The following is an 18,169-nucleotide window of genomic DNA, read 5'->3' on the forward strand; positions in this document are numbered from 1 at the left end:
TTTTTTTCTTATATCAGGTCAACATCTCACACTTTTGTTTGTATAGGATACTGTGGTTTGGAAGTGTTACTTTAATCCTTACCAACAAGCCTGTGAAGGAGGTGAGGGCAGGGGTATACTTAGGAAGCAAAGTAGCGACTGCAGCATCTGAGATGCGGTGGGCCACCTCATCTAAAAGACACAGAGCTATTTCTTCCTCAGATGCAAATTGACATTTATTAAAACTTATGTCAAAAACCTTCCATCTCGCCAGCCTCCCTCCAGGGACTTCCACCTGTGGAAAAGTCTATTCTCTGGGCACACTTCTGAGCTTTCCTGCTTCCTGGCCCATGAACTCCTCCTCATCCATCAAAGGCCACTCTGCGACCCTCTGTGGGGTTGTAAGAAGCTCTACTGTGGTCCACAAGGCCCCAAATGCTCAGCTGCCCCCAACTCTCTTTTCCTCTCTGCGGGTCTCCTCTTGCCGCTGCAGGCTCGACCCAGCCTCACTGGCTTCCTTGCTGTTTCTTGAATACGTGGACTCGGTCTTGCCTCGGGGCCTTTTCTCAAAAGCACTGCCTTCAGAAAGTGGCACGGCCAACTCCCTCATCTCCTACCTGCCTTTATTCAAATGTCATCATCTCAATGACCACACTATGGAAAACTGTAGCCCCAGTGCTGTAATCTTGAAGTTCCTCCTCCACGTTTCCCTGTTTCTGTAGGACTTCCTCCTTCTAACATGTTATATGATTTACTTTTGTCTTTTGTTTACTGTCTCACCCCCTGACACACAGCAGACTGTAAGATCCAGGAGAACAGGGATTTGGGTCTGTAGTACATTGAATATCCCAGTACCTGGAATAGAGCTCAGTAGGGACTCAGTAAATATTTGTTGAATTACTGTATGATACCTCTTCTGATATCTCAGGAGCTTTATTTAGTGCCTTCCTCCTCTGTGTTTTTAATGCTGTGTGTGTGTATGTGTATGTGTGTGTGTGTGTGTGTCTGTCTGTCTGTCTTAAATTTTCTTTTCAATCTTGCTAACTAGCTCTAGGCTGGGAGCTCTGGGAGCAGAATTAAATATCTCAGCTTATTTAAAAATCCTGATCCATGGGGGAGTGTAAGGAAAGAAAACCAGTACTGAGGGCCTACTGCGTGCAGTACTCTCACTGCACTCTCTTTAACCTTCATAACGAATCTTTTCCATTAGTTGCCATGATCCCTATTTTCCAGATGAGGAAACTGATGCCAAGGAAGGTTGAATTTCTTGCCCAGGAAGAGGCAGTAGCAGAGGACCAAAACCCAGATCAGTCTGAATCTAGAGCTGCGTTCCCAGGCTGAGAGGTGGAGGCACCTCAGAGAGGGCAAGCTCAGCCCGTGGGCTGAATGCAGACAAGCCCGCCTGAGTTCTGTGGACCCACAGGCTGGCCTCTGTGCCCACTCACGCTGCAGCATCTTTGGGAAGCAAGTCCTGGCATCTGAGGACTTGCTTCCATCCACCCCATCTCTCTGCCAGGGTCCCTGCTTGCATTCCTGCGGGCAGTGTAGGCAATGTAGACCGTGGCATTAGGGACCAGTCTGGAAAGGGCCGTACCCAGGGTCACACTCAGAGGGAGCCCTGGCCTGCCCATCGGCCCAGAGGGAGCTGCTCCTCCTGGCTGAACCCAGAGTTTCTTTGTTAGCCTTGAGTCTCCACGGTCCCCAGCCCTGCCTCCCCTTAACCCGCCCTCCTGTCTGTAACCCCAGAGCCCCAACTCCCCATCCTCTCTTCCCTCTGGGCCCCGGGCCAAGCCTCCACCGACTTCCCTCTGCAGCCTGTGAATGTCCCTTTGTGCGCAGCCCTGACACGAGGTCCTTCCTGGGGAGGTGTAATTTTAATATATGAAGGGCAGTCGTTTCATTTCATAAAGATAGCTTATTTGGAGGGGCCAGCAGCAGCCCGGGAGAGATCACACTTGACAGATGCAGGGACTGCCTGTGGTTTGGGGCTGGAGATCACGACGTGCAGCCTAGTGCTGGGCGCTGTGCCCCGAACGCCATCGCTAGAATGAGTCCTGCCGCCTGGGGCCGAGGCGCCAGGTAACTTTTCTCCCTCCACTGGTGTGGCAAGGTCCAGTGATGGGGAATATGGGCAGGCCCTGGAGAAAGGCAAACACAGTACGAGGGGGCAGGGCTGGAAAGTGGGGGGGAGCACGGGTTCTTCTCCAGCTCCATCCTTGCCCTCTCCCCAGCCGTGGGACCTGCGGAAGTCTCTGCCCTCTGGGTCCCCATCAGCAGAGAGGATCACCCAAGGGCTTTCTGACACTGTCATTGCAAGAGACTTTTACTCCAGCCTCCCCAGAGGGGAATTGTGAAAATAAATGAGGAGAGAACTCCTTCTCCTGCCAGCTTGAGCCCTGCAGGCAAGCCAGGGTGATGGCTGGGGTGACAGAGTCTGGAGAAGGTCGGTTCCAGGACAGGTCTGGTTTGCTGCCGAGCAAAACACCTGGGCCTTGGGGGAGCGAGACATGGAGGCAGCCTTACCAGCTCCTCTCCTCAAGGAGCCTTTCTCTAACTGTGGCCGAGGGGCCGGTGGGGTCCAGGGCCGGACAGTTTCAGGGCATCCGCTGCCAGGCAGCAAGGTTGTTGAACTTGGAAATGCGTGTGCTTCCCTCAGCTCGACAGAGCAACCCACAGCTCCCTGCAGCGCTTGCATGGAGTGGCAGGGTACAGGTGGGGCTTTATGGTAACTCCAGTAAGAAGCAGGTGTTGGGCTGGGCCTCCAGGCTGGGGTGGGGTGAGCAGACCGCACGAAGCCATCTGCTCTCCCGGTCTCATCCTCTGTGTCCAGGCGCAGGGCTCAAGCTGTGATGAGGATTATCCATTGAAAGTCAAGTCTCCCTCTCTTGGGAATTCCCTGGAGAGTGTCAGATCGCCATCCTTGGGATGGGGCAGGGGCTACAGGAGCTGATTTTTTCTGAGGGCTCTCTGAGTATCTGTCAGCCTCTTTAAGGTGCATTTTTAGATGCCTCCTAAGACAGGAAGAACCTGAACTAGACCAGGCTGCTGGATGATCAGGCAGGAGGCCAGGAGCCTCATTCCTATACTTCCATGGACCCAGCCCTTTGCCCTGAGGTCTTCCTACCTGGTGTTCTGCTTCTTTGTGGTCATGTCTGGCCATCACCCTGAGCTTAAGAGTCTCATGTGACCCGTGTCTGTGCCCTTAGCACATGTCAAAGGGTATGGTCAAGGCAATGCCCCCAGTTCTTTGCTGAAAGAGTGACATGCTGTACTCACTTCCACATCCACATACCTTATTCCTGTCTTGTTCTTTCTCCTACTGGCAATGTCCTCCTTCACAACCGGAACTCTCACATACTGCTGCTGGGTTCAAATTGATACAACCACTTTGAAGAACTGGCAGGATCTAGCAAAGGCGAGCTAAGTGTCCCCTTCAGCCTGGGATGTCCACTCCTCAGAACGAGAAACTTACATATATTCACCAAAAGATCATACAGGAATGTTGTTAACACCTCTGTTCTTAATAGCTAAAAACTACCCAAATGCCCATCAATAGTAGAGTAGGTTCTCATAATGGATATGATACAGGAACGAGAGCCAATGAACCACAGTTACATGCAATAATACGAATAAATCACAAACAGAATATTGAGGTTTTGGGGGTTTTTTTTAAAGAAGCTAAGCACAAAAGAATACACACTCTACAGTGACATTCATATAAAGTTTAAAAACAGGAAAAATTAATCAATGGCTTTAGAAGTTAGGATAGTGGTTATGCTTGGGGAAACTTGCTTTTGGGGGGACTAATGTTTTGTTTCTTGATCTTGGTACTGGTTTAATGTCATCATCCAGCTGTAACTGATGATTTCTGCATATTTCTTATGTATGTTCTATGTCAATACAATGTTTTAAGTGATAGATTTAAGAGAGAAACCACAAATAATAAATACATGGCATCTAAGTCTGCCCTTACCCTGAAACTAGGCTGGGTTACTGACGTATGGTTGATTCCGTGGTCACTGGCCTGCAGTCTTCCATGGTGGCTTTGTGTCACTGTATTCTGTAACTTGTGTAAGCTGTATGTGCCTTGAAGACAGTGGAGAAGCCCTGTCTTCACCCGTCGTACATTCTGACCTGACGTCCAACTGTTCCACCTGCATTTCTTTGTTTGAGAGCTTTTTCTGCCACTAGAGTCTGCTTTGCTACATGCTGCTGCAGGCTGGGGGTGCCAGGGGAAGAGGCCCCCCAGGAATGCCCTCACACAGTGACTGAGGGGGATTAGCAAGTGAGTACCCCCGCCCCCTGGCCCCAAGAGTAAGATAACTTGGAGGCTCACGTTCTCCACAGGCTCCCCGAGTACCCAGTGGGACTAAAGTGCTTCATAATGGACCCTCTATTGGCTCTTCCCTTCCGCTATCTCAGTTCTTCACTTTTCTGCCAGCATTCCTGGTTTCGTGTCCCAAATTAACTCCTTGAGTCCTTCTCTCAGGGTCTGTTTTGGGGGAACCCAAAGCAAGGCAGACTAGACCTCCATCTATGCCATTCACGTTGTCTTCTCCTAGCAGGTACCAAGAAATATCTGTTGACCAACTAGAAAGACACACCTCTTTTTCTAATTCTCTACATCTTACCTTCCCTTCCCACATAAGCTCCTTCTGTGTGCGCATAGAGCTTCTCGTCTGCAGGGGCAGAATTGGTCACGTGTCTCGTGCGGAGCCAGCATGACACTGAACTTCAAATATCCCTAGTGCCAGATACCCCCCGACCCCTGCCCCAGAGCCTAATTCCTAAACGAGGAAGTGCCTACATCCCACAGGCACTGTGCTGTGTTGGTAGTGCCTCAGTGTCCCAGCATATGTCCCCTGACAGAGGGAGCAGCCCCATTAGCCGCTCTTGTCAATTATGTCAGATGATCCGCTACAATAATAATAGCCGCTAACACGCATGAGGCTCTTCATGGCTCAGGAAGAAGAACTTCCCACTTGTTTCTCAATCTTTGCAGCAGCCCCAAGAGCCCACATTACAGATGCTAAAATTCAGGCTCAGAGATAAGATGTGACCAACCCAAGAACACACAGCTAGCAGACAGTAGGGCTGGATCTGGAACTGAGGTCTCTGTCCCGAGTCATTTTATTCAGTAATACACATCTGGTCCAATGGCCTGTAAAGTTTGCACAAGGCTGTCACACTTGCAGCAGATATGGACAGGCAGTGTCACTGTCATCATCATTGTTTGTCAGCCCTCCATTCCTTGAGGCAGGAGTTATCATTGTTCCCATTTTCCAGATGGGAACACTGAGGCCCAAAGAAGGAACGTGTCACACACAGTGGCTCACACTGAGGAAGTGGTGGAGCTGGAATTCAAACTCTAGACCCGGGAGTCCTGCCTTCTCTGCTGGAGACGTGACAGAGACCCCTGTTGTCCTGCTCCTCTGAGGCCTCACCAGCCCCGGTAGTCTTGGACACCTGTCAGGTGCTCAGAAAATACCTGTCGCTGGCCACTCCCTCTGGCCGGCCGTGTGGAAGCACTTGTCCTGTGTAAAGCCAGGAGCTGGGACGAGGAGGACAAGTTTTCTTAGGTATTTGAAAATTGTATATACAATCAACTGAATCAAATCGTGAAGCAGAAAATAATAAAGTCAATAACTTTATCCCCTCCTCTTGGTAACCCTGGGGAGATGAGACACGTCCACCAGCCGAGGAGCTGTCTGGCCAGACGCCATTCCACATCGGCTCCATGGGACCCTCCACCGCTGACCTCGCAGTGGCTCATGCAAGGTGCCCAGAACCCCCGGCACCTTTTATGTAGTTCCGCAGTGAGCGTAAATCAATCCTCACCAGCTTACCTTTTCTCCCCTTCCTGTTCCTCTGGGTGGCCTCATAAACTTCTAAAAGCTTTGCATGTCAGACGGCACTTCCCAGGGCCCTAAAGCTGGAGATGCAGCTCATACCTGCTGTTTCAGTGCACTGGCCTTCCAGGAGCCACCGAGACAGCCGCGTTCCCATCACGGATTCTATTTCCTCCAGATTATGTGATCTCTCCTCCAGCTGTTACCACCTCCTGGCCATTCATTCACACTGATAGATCCGGTGGTCATTTTTCAGGCTTTATCTTACTCAACCTATCAGCACACCCTCCTTCCTGAAACACTTCCTTCTCTTACTTTCCAGAAAATCACCCTCTCTTAGTTCTCCTCCTTCCTCACCTTCTCATTGCCTTTGCTGCTTCCGCCTCCTCTCCCTGACCTCTGAAGTTTGCTGGGTCCCAGGGCCCAGTCTCCAGCCCTCTTCTCTTCTATATCTGCATGTCCCTGTTCTTATGTCGGTATGGAGAAGGTCTACCTTTATATCTTCAGCCTGAATTCTGCCTTCATCTGTACTCCCCGGACTCAAATGTCCAACTATCTGATTAAATCTCCACTTGGATGGCAAACACACATCTCAGACTTAACAGCTTTAAAACCAAACAGTGTACTCTCCCTGTCACTACATTCCGGGCCTGATTCTCATCCAGGCTTCTCAGCTTAGCAAGGGGCAGCTCCATTCTGCCAGGTGTTCAGGCCGAAAGTCTTAGAGTCATCCTTGAATGCTCCCTTTCTTTCACAGCCTACGTCCGATCAATTGGCAGATTCTGTTGTCTCCATGTTCTAAATATGTCTGGGATACCACTGCTTCCCACTGCCTCTCTGTCCTAGACCCACAGCCAAACCACCAAGCCCGGTTGCACGTAATAAGTAGCGACCTAACTGGTCCCCTCCTGTTGCCCTTCTCCCACCCCAGAGTCTACACTTCACACAGCAGCTGGAACAATCCTTTGAAAAATTAAGTCTGATAAATTCACACTTTTTTTTTTTTTTTTTTTTTTTTTTTTTTTTTTTGCGGTACGCGGGCCTCTCACTGCTGTGGCCTCTCCCGTGGCGGAGCACAGGCTCCGGACGCGCAGGCCCAGCGGCCACGGCTCACGGGCCCAGCCGCTCCGCGGCATGTGGGATCCTCCCGGACCGGGGCACGAACCCACGACCCCTGCATCGGCAGGCGGACTCTCAACCACTGCGCCACCAGAGGCGGACTCCCAACCACTGCGCCACCAGGGAAGCCCCACACTTCTTTGTTCCAGATTCTCCGCTGGCTCCCAATGTTACTCCAAGTAAAAAATCCAAATCCTTAGTGTGGCCTGAAAGCTTCTGCCTCATCTGGCCCCAGCTACCCCAATGACCTTATCTCCAACCCTCCTCACTCCAGCCACACTGGTCCCTGCTCTTCCTTGAACACACAAAGCATATTCCTACCTTAGGACCTTTGCACTTGTCATGGCCTCTGCCCTGAGCCCTTTCTCCCCGGGTAGTCACATGTCTTATACCCTACCCAAGCCTCTGCTCAAATGTCACACCCTCAGAGAAGCCCTCCCTACAGACATAGCAGCCCCCATTACTTTCCATCTCTGCACCCTGCTTTATTGCTCATAGCACCTTTTACCACCTGACATATACATATATGTGTGTTTATCACCTGTTCCACCACTAAATTGTAAGCTCCATGAGACCTGGGACTTGGTTTTGCTCATTGCTGTGTGACCAGTGCCCCAGCATGGTCCCTGGCACCTTTTTCCAGCTAATACTCTTATAGCATCACCATGTGTACTAAGCACTATTCTGAATACTTTACTTGTAAGAATAACTCATTTAGTCCTCACAACAATCCTGTGGACTAGGTACTCTTATTATCTGCATTTTGCAGTTGAAGAAACTGAGGCAGAGATTGAGAGACTTGCCCAAGGTCATACAGAGGCAGGATTGGGATCCAGCGATGGCTCTTAACCACTAAACGCTATGCCTCTTCACAGTAGCTGCTCCAAAAATATCTGTTGGATGAAAGAAATCCAGCCACCGAGTGTCTGCTGTGTACCAGACTCTAAGAATACCGAGGACAGCCTTGTAAGCACCCCAAATGCAGCAGCCCACTTCCCGGACCTAAGTACGCCGAGATTCCTCACTAGACTGTGGTCTGTTTAAAGCTGCCTGCACCCACCTTGTTCTTCTCCAGGGCCCACGGTGGGGCCCCAGTGAATAATTATTAAATGAATCCGTGAGTGGAGAAGAGAACGTGTAAATTTGCTTGGGGGATTCTCAAAGCTTCCTAGAGGGGGTCCCTGTGGCTGAACACTTGAGGAGGCGTTTGGCAGACCAGAGACCTGGAGCAACAGACCCTTGGACCCGTGGGCCCACCTGTTGGCGCTCAGTCACCTGTGGGCACCTGGGCTCCCCAGCAGTGAGAGCCTGAAGGAATGCTCTCTTACCACACCCGGTCACACTGTAGAGCAGTGACCCTCAGGATGGGCCCCAGGCATCTCCCAGGAGAGCAGGCTGCCAGGGGCCTGGTAACAGAAAGGAGGCCAGCGTGGCTTCAGCACTGTGACCACCTCTGCCAGCAGCCTGTCACCGCAGCCACTCCTACTGGAACTGCCACCTCCATCACCTGCACCGGCCACAGCACCCCCCCACCCCGCCCACTGCTACTGACACTTCCTTCCAGGACTTTCATTGCTCCAGCCCTGGTTTATTACCCTCACAACCACTGCTGCTGGTACCACCCCGACTTCTGATGCTGTAACCCAACTCCGGTACAACGACTTCTGCCATTCTACCCCCAGCTCCTAATATTATTATCACTACTACGCACAGTTACTGTTGTTCCTAACAGCTAACGCGTGTAGGATACCGTGCAGTTCATAAACAGAGTGACATCATGTTTGCTCTGACCGTCACAGCAGGTTGGTGAGGTAGGCAGTGTGTCTGGTAGGCAGTGATGAGGGAAAGGAGACTCAGACAGAGACGTTGAGCAGCTCAGATAATGCCGTCCGGGTCATAAAAAAAACTCAGAGAGCAAAGCGAGCGAATAACTGAATTTTCGGAGGGTTTCCTCCAGATCAGATACTGTGCTAGGCACATTCACAAATTTTAACCCATCTGATAATCTACATGATGACTTTAAGATGAAATTATCATCTCCCCTATTTCTAACACAGGGAAGCTTAGGCCCAGAGAGTGTAAAGGTCATGCCCGAGGTTGCACAGCTGGTCAGAGGCAGGGCGCTGCCTGGCTCCAGAGTCCATGCCTCAGGGCTCAGGGAAGGTGTGCTGATGCTGAACTGCCCTGGTCCAGGATTCCGGAGACCTTGATAGCAATCCTCCCACTGAATCCTTGGTCACCGATTCTCAGCAGCTGTGGACTTTTGACCTAATAGCTCAGCCTCTTTGGATCTCATTTTGACCGTCTCCTGATAACACCTGCCTTACCTTCTGCACTGTCTGTTATGAGAGAACTAACAGTAGACCAGGTCACCTTCAAGGTCCCATCTACCCCCTGGCATTCTAAGATTCAGGTACCCGTGCTGATGTGACTTGAGTCACACACTCCCCATCCTTTATTCTTCCGCAAAAGCTTGGGAGGTGAGACTATTGCCTGTTCCCAGTTAACAGATAAGGGAAACTGAGGCTTAGGGAAGTGACATGAAATGACCAAGGATACTCAGCTCCTGCGGGTGAGGGCTGGGGTCCAAACCAGGGCCCCTGGCTTCACATTCCAGGCAGCTCCCACCGATACCTCCACTCCGACACCAAAGAGTATCGTGGGTCTTGGTAGGATTACCGTCACCCAATCAGTCGTCATCCTACAGCGGCCTCCTGGGTTCTCGCTGTGTGCCAGGTGCTGTGTTAGGCCTGCATGAATCTTCAGTGGTGAAGGAGAGGCATGGTCTCCACCTGGGAGAGGACACTGGTTAGTGGAAGAGACAAACATGACACAAACTCCTCCAGATAATGAAATGGTATCAAGAGTGCTTAGCACAACCAGGAAGCACAGGGGGCTGCAGGGGGGACCAAACCTGGGCCGACACTAACCACTGTGACCACAAACCCCACATTTCAGTGGCTTCACGGGCCCAGTGTGGGTATTCGCAGTGAGCCGAGGGAAAAGTCAGGGGACCCAGGTGGACAGAGGCTCTACTCTGGGCGGGGACACCCAGGCAGCATTTGTGGGAAGGGAGGATGGGATGACACAGGGGAGGGTTTTAGGGCCAGGCCTGCAAGTGGCCCACGTTCCATTGGCCAGCGCCAGCCACGTGGCCCCGCCTACCTACAGGGGAGGCTGGAATGGCAGTCTAGCTGGTGCCCAGCAGAGAGGGCATGATATGGTGGGCAGGTGGCCAGTTGGAGGCAGTCGAGTGCAACTTCCCTAAAGAAGTGGCATTTCAGAGGCGTCCAGGGGACCAGGCTCAGCCTCTCTCTAGGCAGCACCCAGCCCAGGTGGGAGAGCAGCCTGAGCCCCCCTCTCCCCCCGGCGCCCCAGGGGGCACAGCGCCTGCAGACAAGAGCTGCGCCTTCAAGCCCAAAGCCAGGGCTTCCCTCCTAGCAGAAAGGCCCCTCACTCTCTTTTCAGCCTATCTGAGGGAATCCTGTGGGGCTCTCTCTGGAGAGAACCCAGATGATCCTCTCTGAGGGTTTTAAAGCTCCTTTGCCGCTAGAAGCTGCCTTTCAGACCCGTCAGGCTAAAGATTTTAACCTGAGATTTAAAAGGACCAGAGATCAAAAGCAGATGCTCCTGGAAGACACTTCAGCCTGCCTAGCCGTCTGGGGACACGGCTACGGAGGAGAAGACGATTCATCACGGACGAGGCAAGCCCCTGTTCAATAATAAACAGATGTATTATGGGGAGAAGAGAAAGGGATGGGTGTCAGCCCCTTGATTCATTTGTCTCCCTCTCAAAATCACCTCCATCCCGGGCTCCGGAGGGCAGGCGCGGGCGCTTTGAAGCGGCGACATCATGTCAGGGAAATGGAAACATTTCACGTTGTAAATCCTTGGGCTTGTCAGAGAAATCCTAATGAGAGAGGAAGCTGCCAGGGTGGGGTGGCGGGGAGCACCCTGGACTGGTTTGGGGGAGGAGCCTAAAGGCAATTCCGGGAGACAGGAACCTGGCCCCCTCCCCCTCCAGATCGACCCTTTCTGCACCACTCTCCAGCGTCCATCTGCAGTGATAACATTTGGCACTTTGTGACCTTGGCGAGATTCACATGCTTTGCTCAGGTTAAGGCTGTTTTATTGGCTTTTATCACGTAATCACCCCCTGGGGCTTTCCCACCTTTCACTTAATGGTGAAGAATCTGAAAATATTTTGACAAGTCATAGATTTAGGTATGATTACCTCCCAAGACAGGATATCTCTAGTTCTCTATTTAGGGGAAACTGAGTCATGACTCCCAAACCCCACTCCACTCAAAGCTGCAGATAAAGCCTTTAGCCATAGTAAGTAAACCCTCACAGCCTCACAGACAGAGAGAGCTAGTAAAATGTCCAGGGTAAGATCTGGGGCTCTGGCTCAGTCCTGTATATGGAATCTCAGTTCCAGCACTTACAGCTGTGTGACCTGGGGTAAGCCACTTAACCTTTCTGAGCCTCAGTTTCTGTGTTGCAAAATGAAAATAGTAGTAATAGGAACTGCTGCTCACCTGTGAGTGCTGGGAGGGGTGAGTTAATACATGTAATGTGCTTGACGTGTTCAGTCAAGAGTTCCTGTGTTTCCAGATCTGCCTCCAAGGTAGGTCCACACTAAGGTACAGATTATTAGTCCACTTTACATTGGAAGAAACTGAAGCTTAGAGAGGGAAAGGCTTATCCAAGTTCACATAGGGGGCTAGAAGCCAGCCCTCCTGAGCCCTCACTCCGTGCTTTCTTTACCCTACCCTACTTCCACCTCCATGTTCTCGAAACTTTGACGAGGTATGACGATGATGGTGTGGAGATGGAGAAGGCTGGAGACAAGAGGCAGGGGACCAGTTAGAAGCCCATTAAGGATGAAGAGAACTAGACCACGGCAGTGGCCTTGGGGATGTAGAGGAGAAAAATAACTTGGATAGCTCTTTAGAAGGTGATATCCCCACTAGACCAGTTCTGGCTAATTCACCATAGTTGGCCCCCAGCCCCTAGCACATGGCCTGACAGCGAGTAAGCAGATATTACATTTTTTCTCTTGTAATCATTGAAGGAATGGAGGAATGAGTGAATGGATGAATGAATGAATGAATGATTAAAAGCAACAGAAGGAGGACTCACAGATGACTTCCAGGTGTCTGCCTTGGCATATTCACTGAAATAGGGAGCACAAGGAAAAGAGCAAAATTCAGACAGTGATTTATAATAGAATCAGATAACTTTTAAACTTCCTTTGCGTGCAAGGTCCAGAGGCTATAAATTCAATCTGTCCAATCAAGTGGACTTTCACTAACACCAGTAGGTGTCCAGAGTGAGGAGAGGTGGAGAGGTACCAGAAGCAAACCTGCCTGCCCCAAGGGAGCCTGCCGCCCAGTGGGATGGCCAAGACTTCCCGGGTAAACTTCGTCCAGGGTACAGAACAGTGCACATGCCTGTGTGGCTGGCAGAGAGCAAGCAGAGCTGAGAGGATGGGAGCTCTCTGGGGGCTTGGCTGGTCATGGAGGGCTCTCTGGAGGAGGGGGCCTTGAACTGATGGGTTAGATGAAGAATTGGGTTTGGGAGACGATGGAAGCACCTAAGGGCAAAGGCTTGGATCTGAGTGTGAAGGAACTAGTTTGTATCCATCTTGGCATCTCCGACATCCAGTAGAGGAGTTGGCACTGGGCAGGCAACAATTTATCTTTGGAAGTTTCTTTATCTCACTTCTTATATTCTTGACCAGTAGCTACAACACAATGATTCTTTCCGGCCGTATGCGTGAAGGTTGAAGGCATTCCAGACCCATAAATATTATTTCCAAAACCAACTGATGCATGAAACTAGACTTGGATTAAATATTACAACCAGCAATTGGTAATGGAGCATGAGACTGTCATTTATCAGCAAGAAATGTGGACATAATAATTCATTAAGCCCCTTTGAGCACTCCCTGAGCTGAGCACTCAGGACAGAGGGGGTCTGGAGAGGTTATGCTTTGTTTTGCTGTTTTGGGGACTCATTTCTAAACTGCTCCTGCAGGCCATTACTCCCCAGGCTGCTGCCCTCCAAGTGTCTCAGCCGCTGAGCCACTTGGACGGCCTCCGTTTATCACATGGACTGCTTGCCTTCCCCTTCAAGCTGGTGGGGAGCGGGGAGGGAGGGCCAGGGTGCACATGGACGCTTCCCCTGCATCGTCAGATGGCCGCCCCCTCCCACAGTCAGAGGACCTGCACATGGGGGGGACTGATTGTCCATTCGTTTAATATTGCTCGATAGTTACCAAGTGGCCAACACTGTGACAGGTGCTGGGGATACCGTGGGGAACAAAACAGACACAACCCTTGCCTTCAGCAAGTCCACAGCCCAAAATGAGGGAACTGAAAGTAAGTAGACAGTATGCAGTGATCCAAACTGTAAGAGTGGAGGCACCAAGGAGGCACCTAGCCTGGCCTGGAAGTCAGGGAGGGCTTCCTGGAGGAGGTGGGAGCTAAGCTGAGGCCCAAAGGATGTGTAGGAATTGGTTAAGTGAGGACAGAAAAGAGTGCTTTAGGTGTAGGGAACAGCATGTGCAAAGTTGTGGAGGGGAGAGAAAGCATGGCATGTTTGAATCACGGAAATAATTGTGGGCTGAATGAGGCTTAGAGTATGAAGCAGGAGGTGGCAGGAGCTGAGGCTGGAGAGGCGAGCTGGAGCTACTTCCATGAAGTCCTTGAACCTTATCCTCTCTGGGGGTTTTGAGTGGCCTGGAGAGTAAGGGTGACCCTGGCTGCTGTGTGGATAATGGACAGTAGGGCTGAGAGTGGACATCATCAGAGGGACCGGGGTGAACAAGATGCCTTTCACACCATGCTTGGGGACCACCAGCAGGTGTGTGGGCTGCAGGAGGTCAGAGTCGAGATAGCTAGGTTTTGCTGCTACAACGAGCAACCCTGAAGCTCCGAGTGGCTTCACACCACAGAGGCTTCTTTCTCACCGTACTACATGACTGTCACAAGTCAGCTGGGGGCCTCAGAGCAGCCTCTGTGTGGAAGGTGGAGAGAGAATGAGAACAGGCAGATTTCACTTGGTTTTCAAGCTGCCATCCACAAGTGACACACACCACTTCCATTCACATTTCATTGGCCAAAGCAATGGCCGCTTCTGTTTTCAAAGAGGGTAGGAAAGTGCCACCCAGTCTGGGAAGGCTGGAGAACCAGACAATTTATGGGTGGCCCTGACGACCAGCACCATGAGGCTGGTGGCTCTGCGGCTTTCCCATTGTATAACTGTCACAAACATTGGTCCACTGTTTCTAGCATTTATTTCCATGTAGCTCGTCACATTTCGTGCTCCCTTCGGTCCTGCGAGACACGCGCAGTCATCCCTTCCAAGCCCCCAGGCTCAGCTCCCTAAAATCCCCACGGAGAGAGAATTAATGGTTCAGGAACTTCAGAGCTTCTGGGACAGTTGGGGTGGGCATGGACATCCCTCAGGCTTCATGCATATTTTTTACTTTCATGAAAATGAGCAATAAAAGCAACTTACTAAATAAAGAGAAAGCCGACGGCATTTGCACATGTAAGTGAGACGTTGGGGAGACTGAACAGTGGGTTTTCATTTGCATCCCTCTGTCAGAGACGTTTGAGCATTCGGCCTCCCTGTCGTTGGAACAAAATAATTGTTAAAGTGTTTTGCTTTGGTGCAGATACTACATATGCCCTGGGGCATTTTATTTATTCTGGGTCTGGCTGACCAACCAGATGTCCTAATTTTGTTACACAGCCAAGGGCTTCAGGCTCCTGGTCCCTCCAGGATCTCAGAGGAGCAGCCCCAAGACATCTCCCTCTTAGACCATGCTTTCTCTCATCTCTGTCCTCTCTCAGCCTTCCTTTGCTACTCCCTACCCACTAGCTATGTCTCTATCTTATTGCCAATAGGTCTCAGTATCAGTGGAATTAAAGTTCCCAAGGTGACTGAACACGAACATGAACATCAAGTCTAAAGTACTCGTATTTTGAACTAGAGAACTAAGGCAGTGTGAGAGCAGGGGCTCTAGGAGAAGCCTGGCTTGGGATTAAATCCGTTGCCTTGGATAAGAGAGTTGACATCCCTGAACCTCCATGTCCTCATCTGCAACGTGGGGGCTGGAAGCAGAGAGCTCATAGGGATGCTGTGAAGAGTGAGGGAGATAAGCACAGAGAGCACTGGCTCTGTGTCTTAGGAAGTGAGCGCTACTAGAGTTACAGTCATCCTCTATACATTTGTCAGGCGCACGCACACTTGGGGAAAGAGGCCAGGTTACTAAGCGACGTGCCCAAGGTCGTACTGTCGCCTCGTGGTGGGGCAGGACCTGCCGGGCGCTCTGAGAAGGAGAGCTTCTTCCCTGAGACTCTCCTCTCCACCCCTGGGTCCCTGACCCCCTCAAGGGACCCCTCACCCGTCTCCTTCCTGATATCCACCTCTGCTTTGGCTCCCCAGCTGCCTCTTTATTCACTCCCACCTTCCTCACTCCTCAAAAGAAAAATTTCCCCACTACTACCCACTGACTGGTTTCCTCAAGTCTTAGAGATCTGTGCAACCCTGCTCTCCTGCCCTGCACAGTATTTCAGCATTCACAGAGCTCATCCTGGTGAAGCCAGCGCTGGGGCCCGGGGCCCGGGGACTGTGGCGGGCCCCTGTCTGCTTCTCCTGGTACAGGCGCTCTGCGTTACACACAGAGTGACTCTCACGCGTGCAGACTCCCCACGTGCACGTCAGGGTCAACAGACCGTTCCGTCTGAACCGTACACCAGACGAATGTGTCTATTAAAAGCTTGGTTCCTTCTTCTGGGTTCCTCTGAGGAGGGCAGACCACCAGAAGGAGCTGGGAACAGAGACCAGCCCCGCCAAATTTTGCAGGGGTCCAGGCCAGCACTGTGAGTCCCGAGCCAGGGCGCAAAGACAGGGTGAGGAGTCAGACTCGGGGAGCAGAACCCGAGGAGGTGCAACGGCAGAAGCGCTGAGATCCTCTTGGCAGGCACTCAGGCACACACGTGCGGTCCCCGCAGCGACGTCCCCGAGCAGTGACAGCCGCAGGGGGTGCAAGGCGGGACAGGCTTCTGCCTTTGGAAGCCTGTGTTTGCCGGTGTTTACACAGGGAGTGGAATTAATTGAATGCCGCAGGGCCTCCTCGGTTGCTGAAAATAAACCCAGGCAGGCCCCCAGCAGTGCGCTGCCAGCCTGCGTCTGTCAGATTTCTCCTGGCTTCGCAGGCACACACGGCGGGGTTAGTGCTGCTGCCACCCTCCCCCACAGACACCGTGTCAGAGCCAGATGTGCGCAGGCGCGTGGGCACATCCAGACGGCCAGAGGCACACGGAAACACGCCAGTTCACGAGAGGGAGCACGGCCCCACCCAGACGCACACAGTTAAATATACACGGACCCGTGGGTGCTCACGGACACTCGGTGAAGCAGGCGCAGCCTGGCACTCACGTTCAGGTAAACCTGGCACGTGTGCCACTCCGGACCCATGGCTCATGGTCACACACCCACACTCGTGGGGACACGCATGCACGTGGCTTCCGAATCAGAAAGCCTCAGTCTGCTCCTGGATCTACCTTTGGCTAGGAGCGCGACCTGAGGTTTGTTCTTTTAACCTGTTTGTGCCTCTGTTTCCTCAGCTGTCAAGTGGGGATTACAACAGTACCAATCTCACGGTGTCATTGTGAGGCTAAAAGATGAGAAAATAAACAGAAGCTCTTAGCAGAGCTCTTGGGGCTCACTAAGCCCACGATGAACATGAGCGGAAAGGAGTGTCTCTCAACACCCTCCCCGTCGTGGGCTCACATGGAAACGTGCGCACGTATATATTCAGACACACAAAGACACAAATGGACCAGGTGACGCGTGGGAACACAGAGAGACCGCAGATGCATCCCCTGGGGCTCCCAAATAAACCTGCCTGGACCTGACCCGTGCTCACACACGCTCAGTCCTCCCACCGCCACCAGCCCAGCCCAAGCTGATGGCAGCACGTGGCCACGCCATGCAGAGCTGAGGCCAACCAAAGGCCTTCTTAGCTGAAGAGCCACATGCTGCGGGTGTGGTTTCTAGCTGCCAAAACACTGACTCTTCCGTGGCTCCCCAGGACCTTCAGGCCAAGATCCAGTCTCCCCTGCAGAGACCGAAATTCACGGGCATCCACGCTCTGCCTCTGCCTCTCTCCCTGCATCACACCCCCGCACTGCTCCAAGGGAGCTCCCGATAAACGGTGCCGCTTTAAACAGCTGAGCAACAAAAGGAAATGATGGAAGACGGGGGCCAAATAGAATCTTGATGCTGGGAAAGTTCAGGTTGAAGCTCACAGCTTATTGTGAGAGGCAAAGAGGCCTCCTCACTGGGTCCCAGAATGGGGTAGAATGGGTCCCATACAGTTCCAGACAGTGCTGGAGGGGGACAGGTGCCCCACGTGCAGGGTATGGAGAGCAGAGGACCTGTGCACAGGCTATTTCCCCGTAACCCCTCTTCCCTGTGCACCGCCCCTGCTCCGTCCTTCCCTGGCCCCAGTTCTGACCTTGCATCAGTGTCCTAGGCTGTGTAACAATACACCACAACTTAGCGACGGAACCCAACACCGATTCCCTCACAGTGTCTGTGTGAGTACAAGCGTACCTTGGAGATATTTCAGGTTTGATTCCAGAGCGCCCATCACAATAAAGCAACTATTGCAATAAAGCAAAAAGTCGCATGAATTTTTTGGTTGCCCAGTGCCTATAAAAGTTAAGTTTACACTACACTGTATTATGTGTGCAATAGCATTCTGTCTGAAAAGAAACAATGTACATACCTTAATTAAAAAATACTTTTTAGCTAAAAATGCTAACCATCATCTGAGCCTTCAGCAAGTTGTAATCCTTTTGCTGGTGGAGGGTCTTGCCTCCATGTTGACGCTGCTTGACTGATCGGGGTTGTGGTGGCTGAAGGTTGGGGTGGCTGTGGCCGTTTCTTAAAATAAGAAACAATGAAGTTCACCAAATTGATTGACTCTTCCTTTCACAAACAGTTTCTCTGTAGCAGTCAATGCTGTTTGATAGCATTTTAGTCACAGTAGATCTTCTTTCAAAATTGGAGTCAGTCCTCTCAAACCCTGCCACTGCTTTATCAACTTAAGTTTATGTAGTATTCGAAATCCTTTGTTGTCATTTCAAAAGCCTTCACAGTGTCTTCACCAGGAATAAGTAGATCCCATCTTAAGAAACCAC

At 51.5% G+C, this 18,169-nt stretch overlaps 1 protein-coding gene across 1 annotated transcript in view; it reads left to right on the forward strand.

The window, feature by feature from the left end:
• TRABD2B (TraB domain containing 2B) overlaps positions 1–17,607 on the forward strand; it is a 117,408-nt gene extending 99,801 nt beyond the window's left edge. Inside the window, exon 3 of the mRNA XM_055084636.1 lies at positions 16,589–17,607. Coding sequence (XP_054940611.1) covers positions 16,589–16,636 — 48 coding nt within the window. The 3' untranslated portion in view covers positions 16,637–17,607. The remainder of the gene's footprint in view (positions 1–16,588) is intronic.
• Positions 17,608–18,169: the final 562 nt, after the last annotated feature.

Source organism: Physeter macrocephalus, chromosome 4 (genome assembly GCF_002837175.3).
Source record: "Physeter macrocephalus isolate SW-GA chromosome 4, ASM283717v5, whole genome shotgun sequence".
In the NCBI taxonomy this organism is placed as follows: domain Eukaryota; kingdom Metazoa; phylum Chordata; class Mammalia; order Artiodactyla; family Physeteridae; genus Physeter; species Physeter macrocephalus.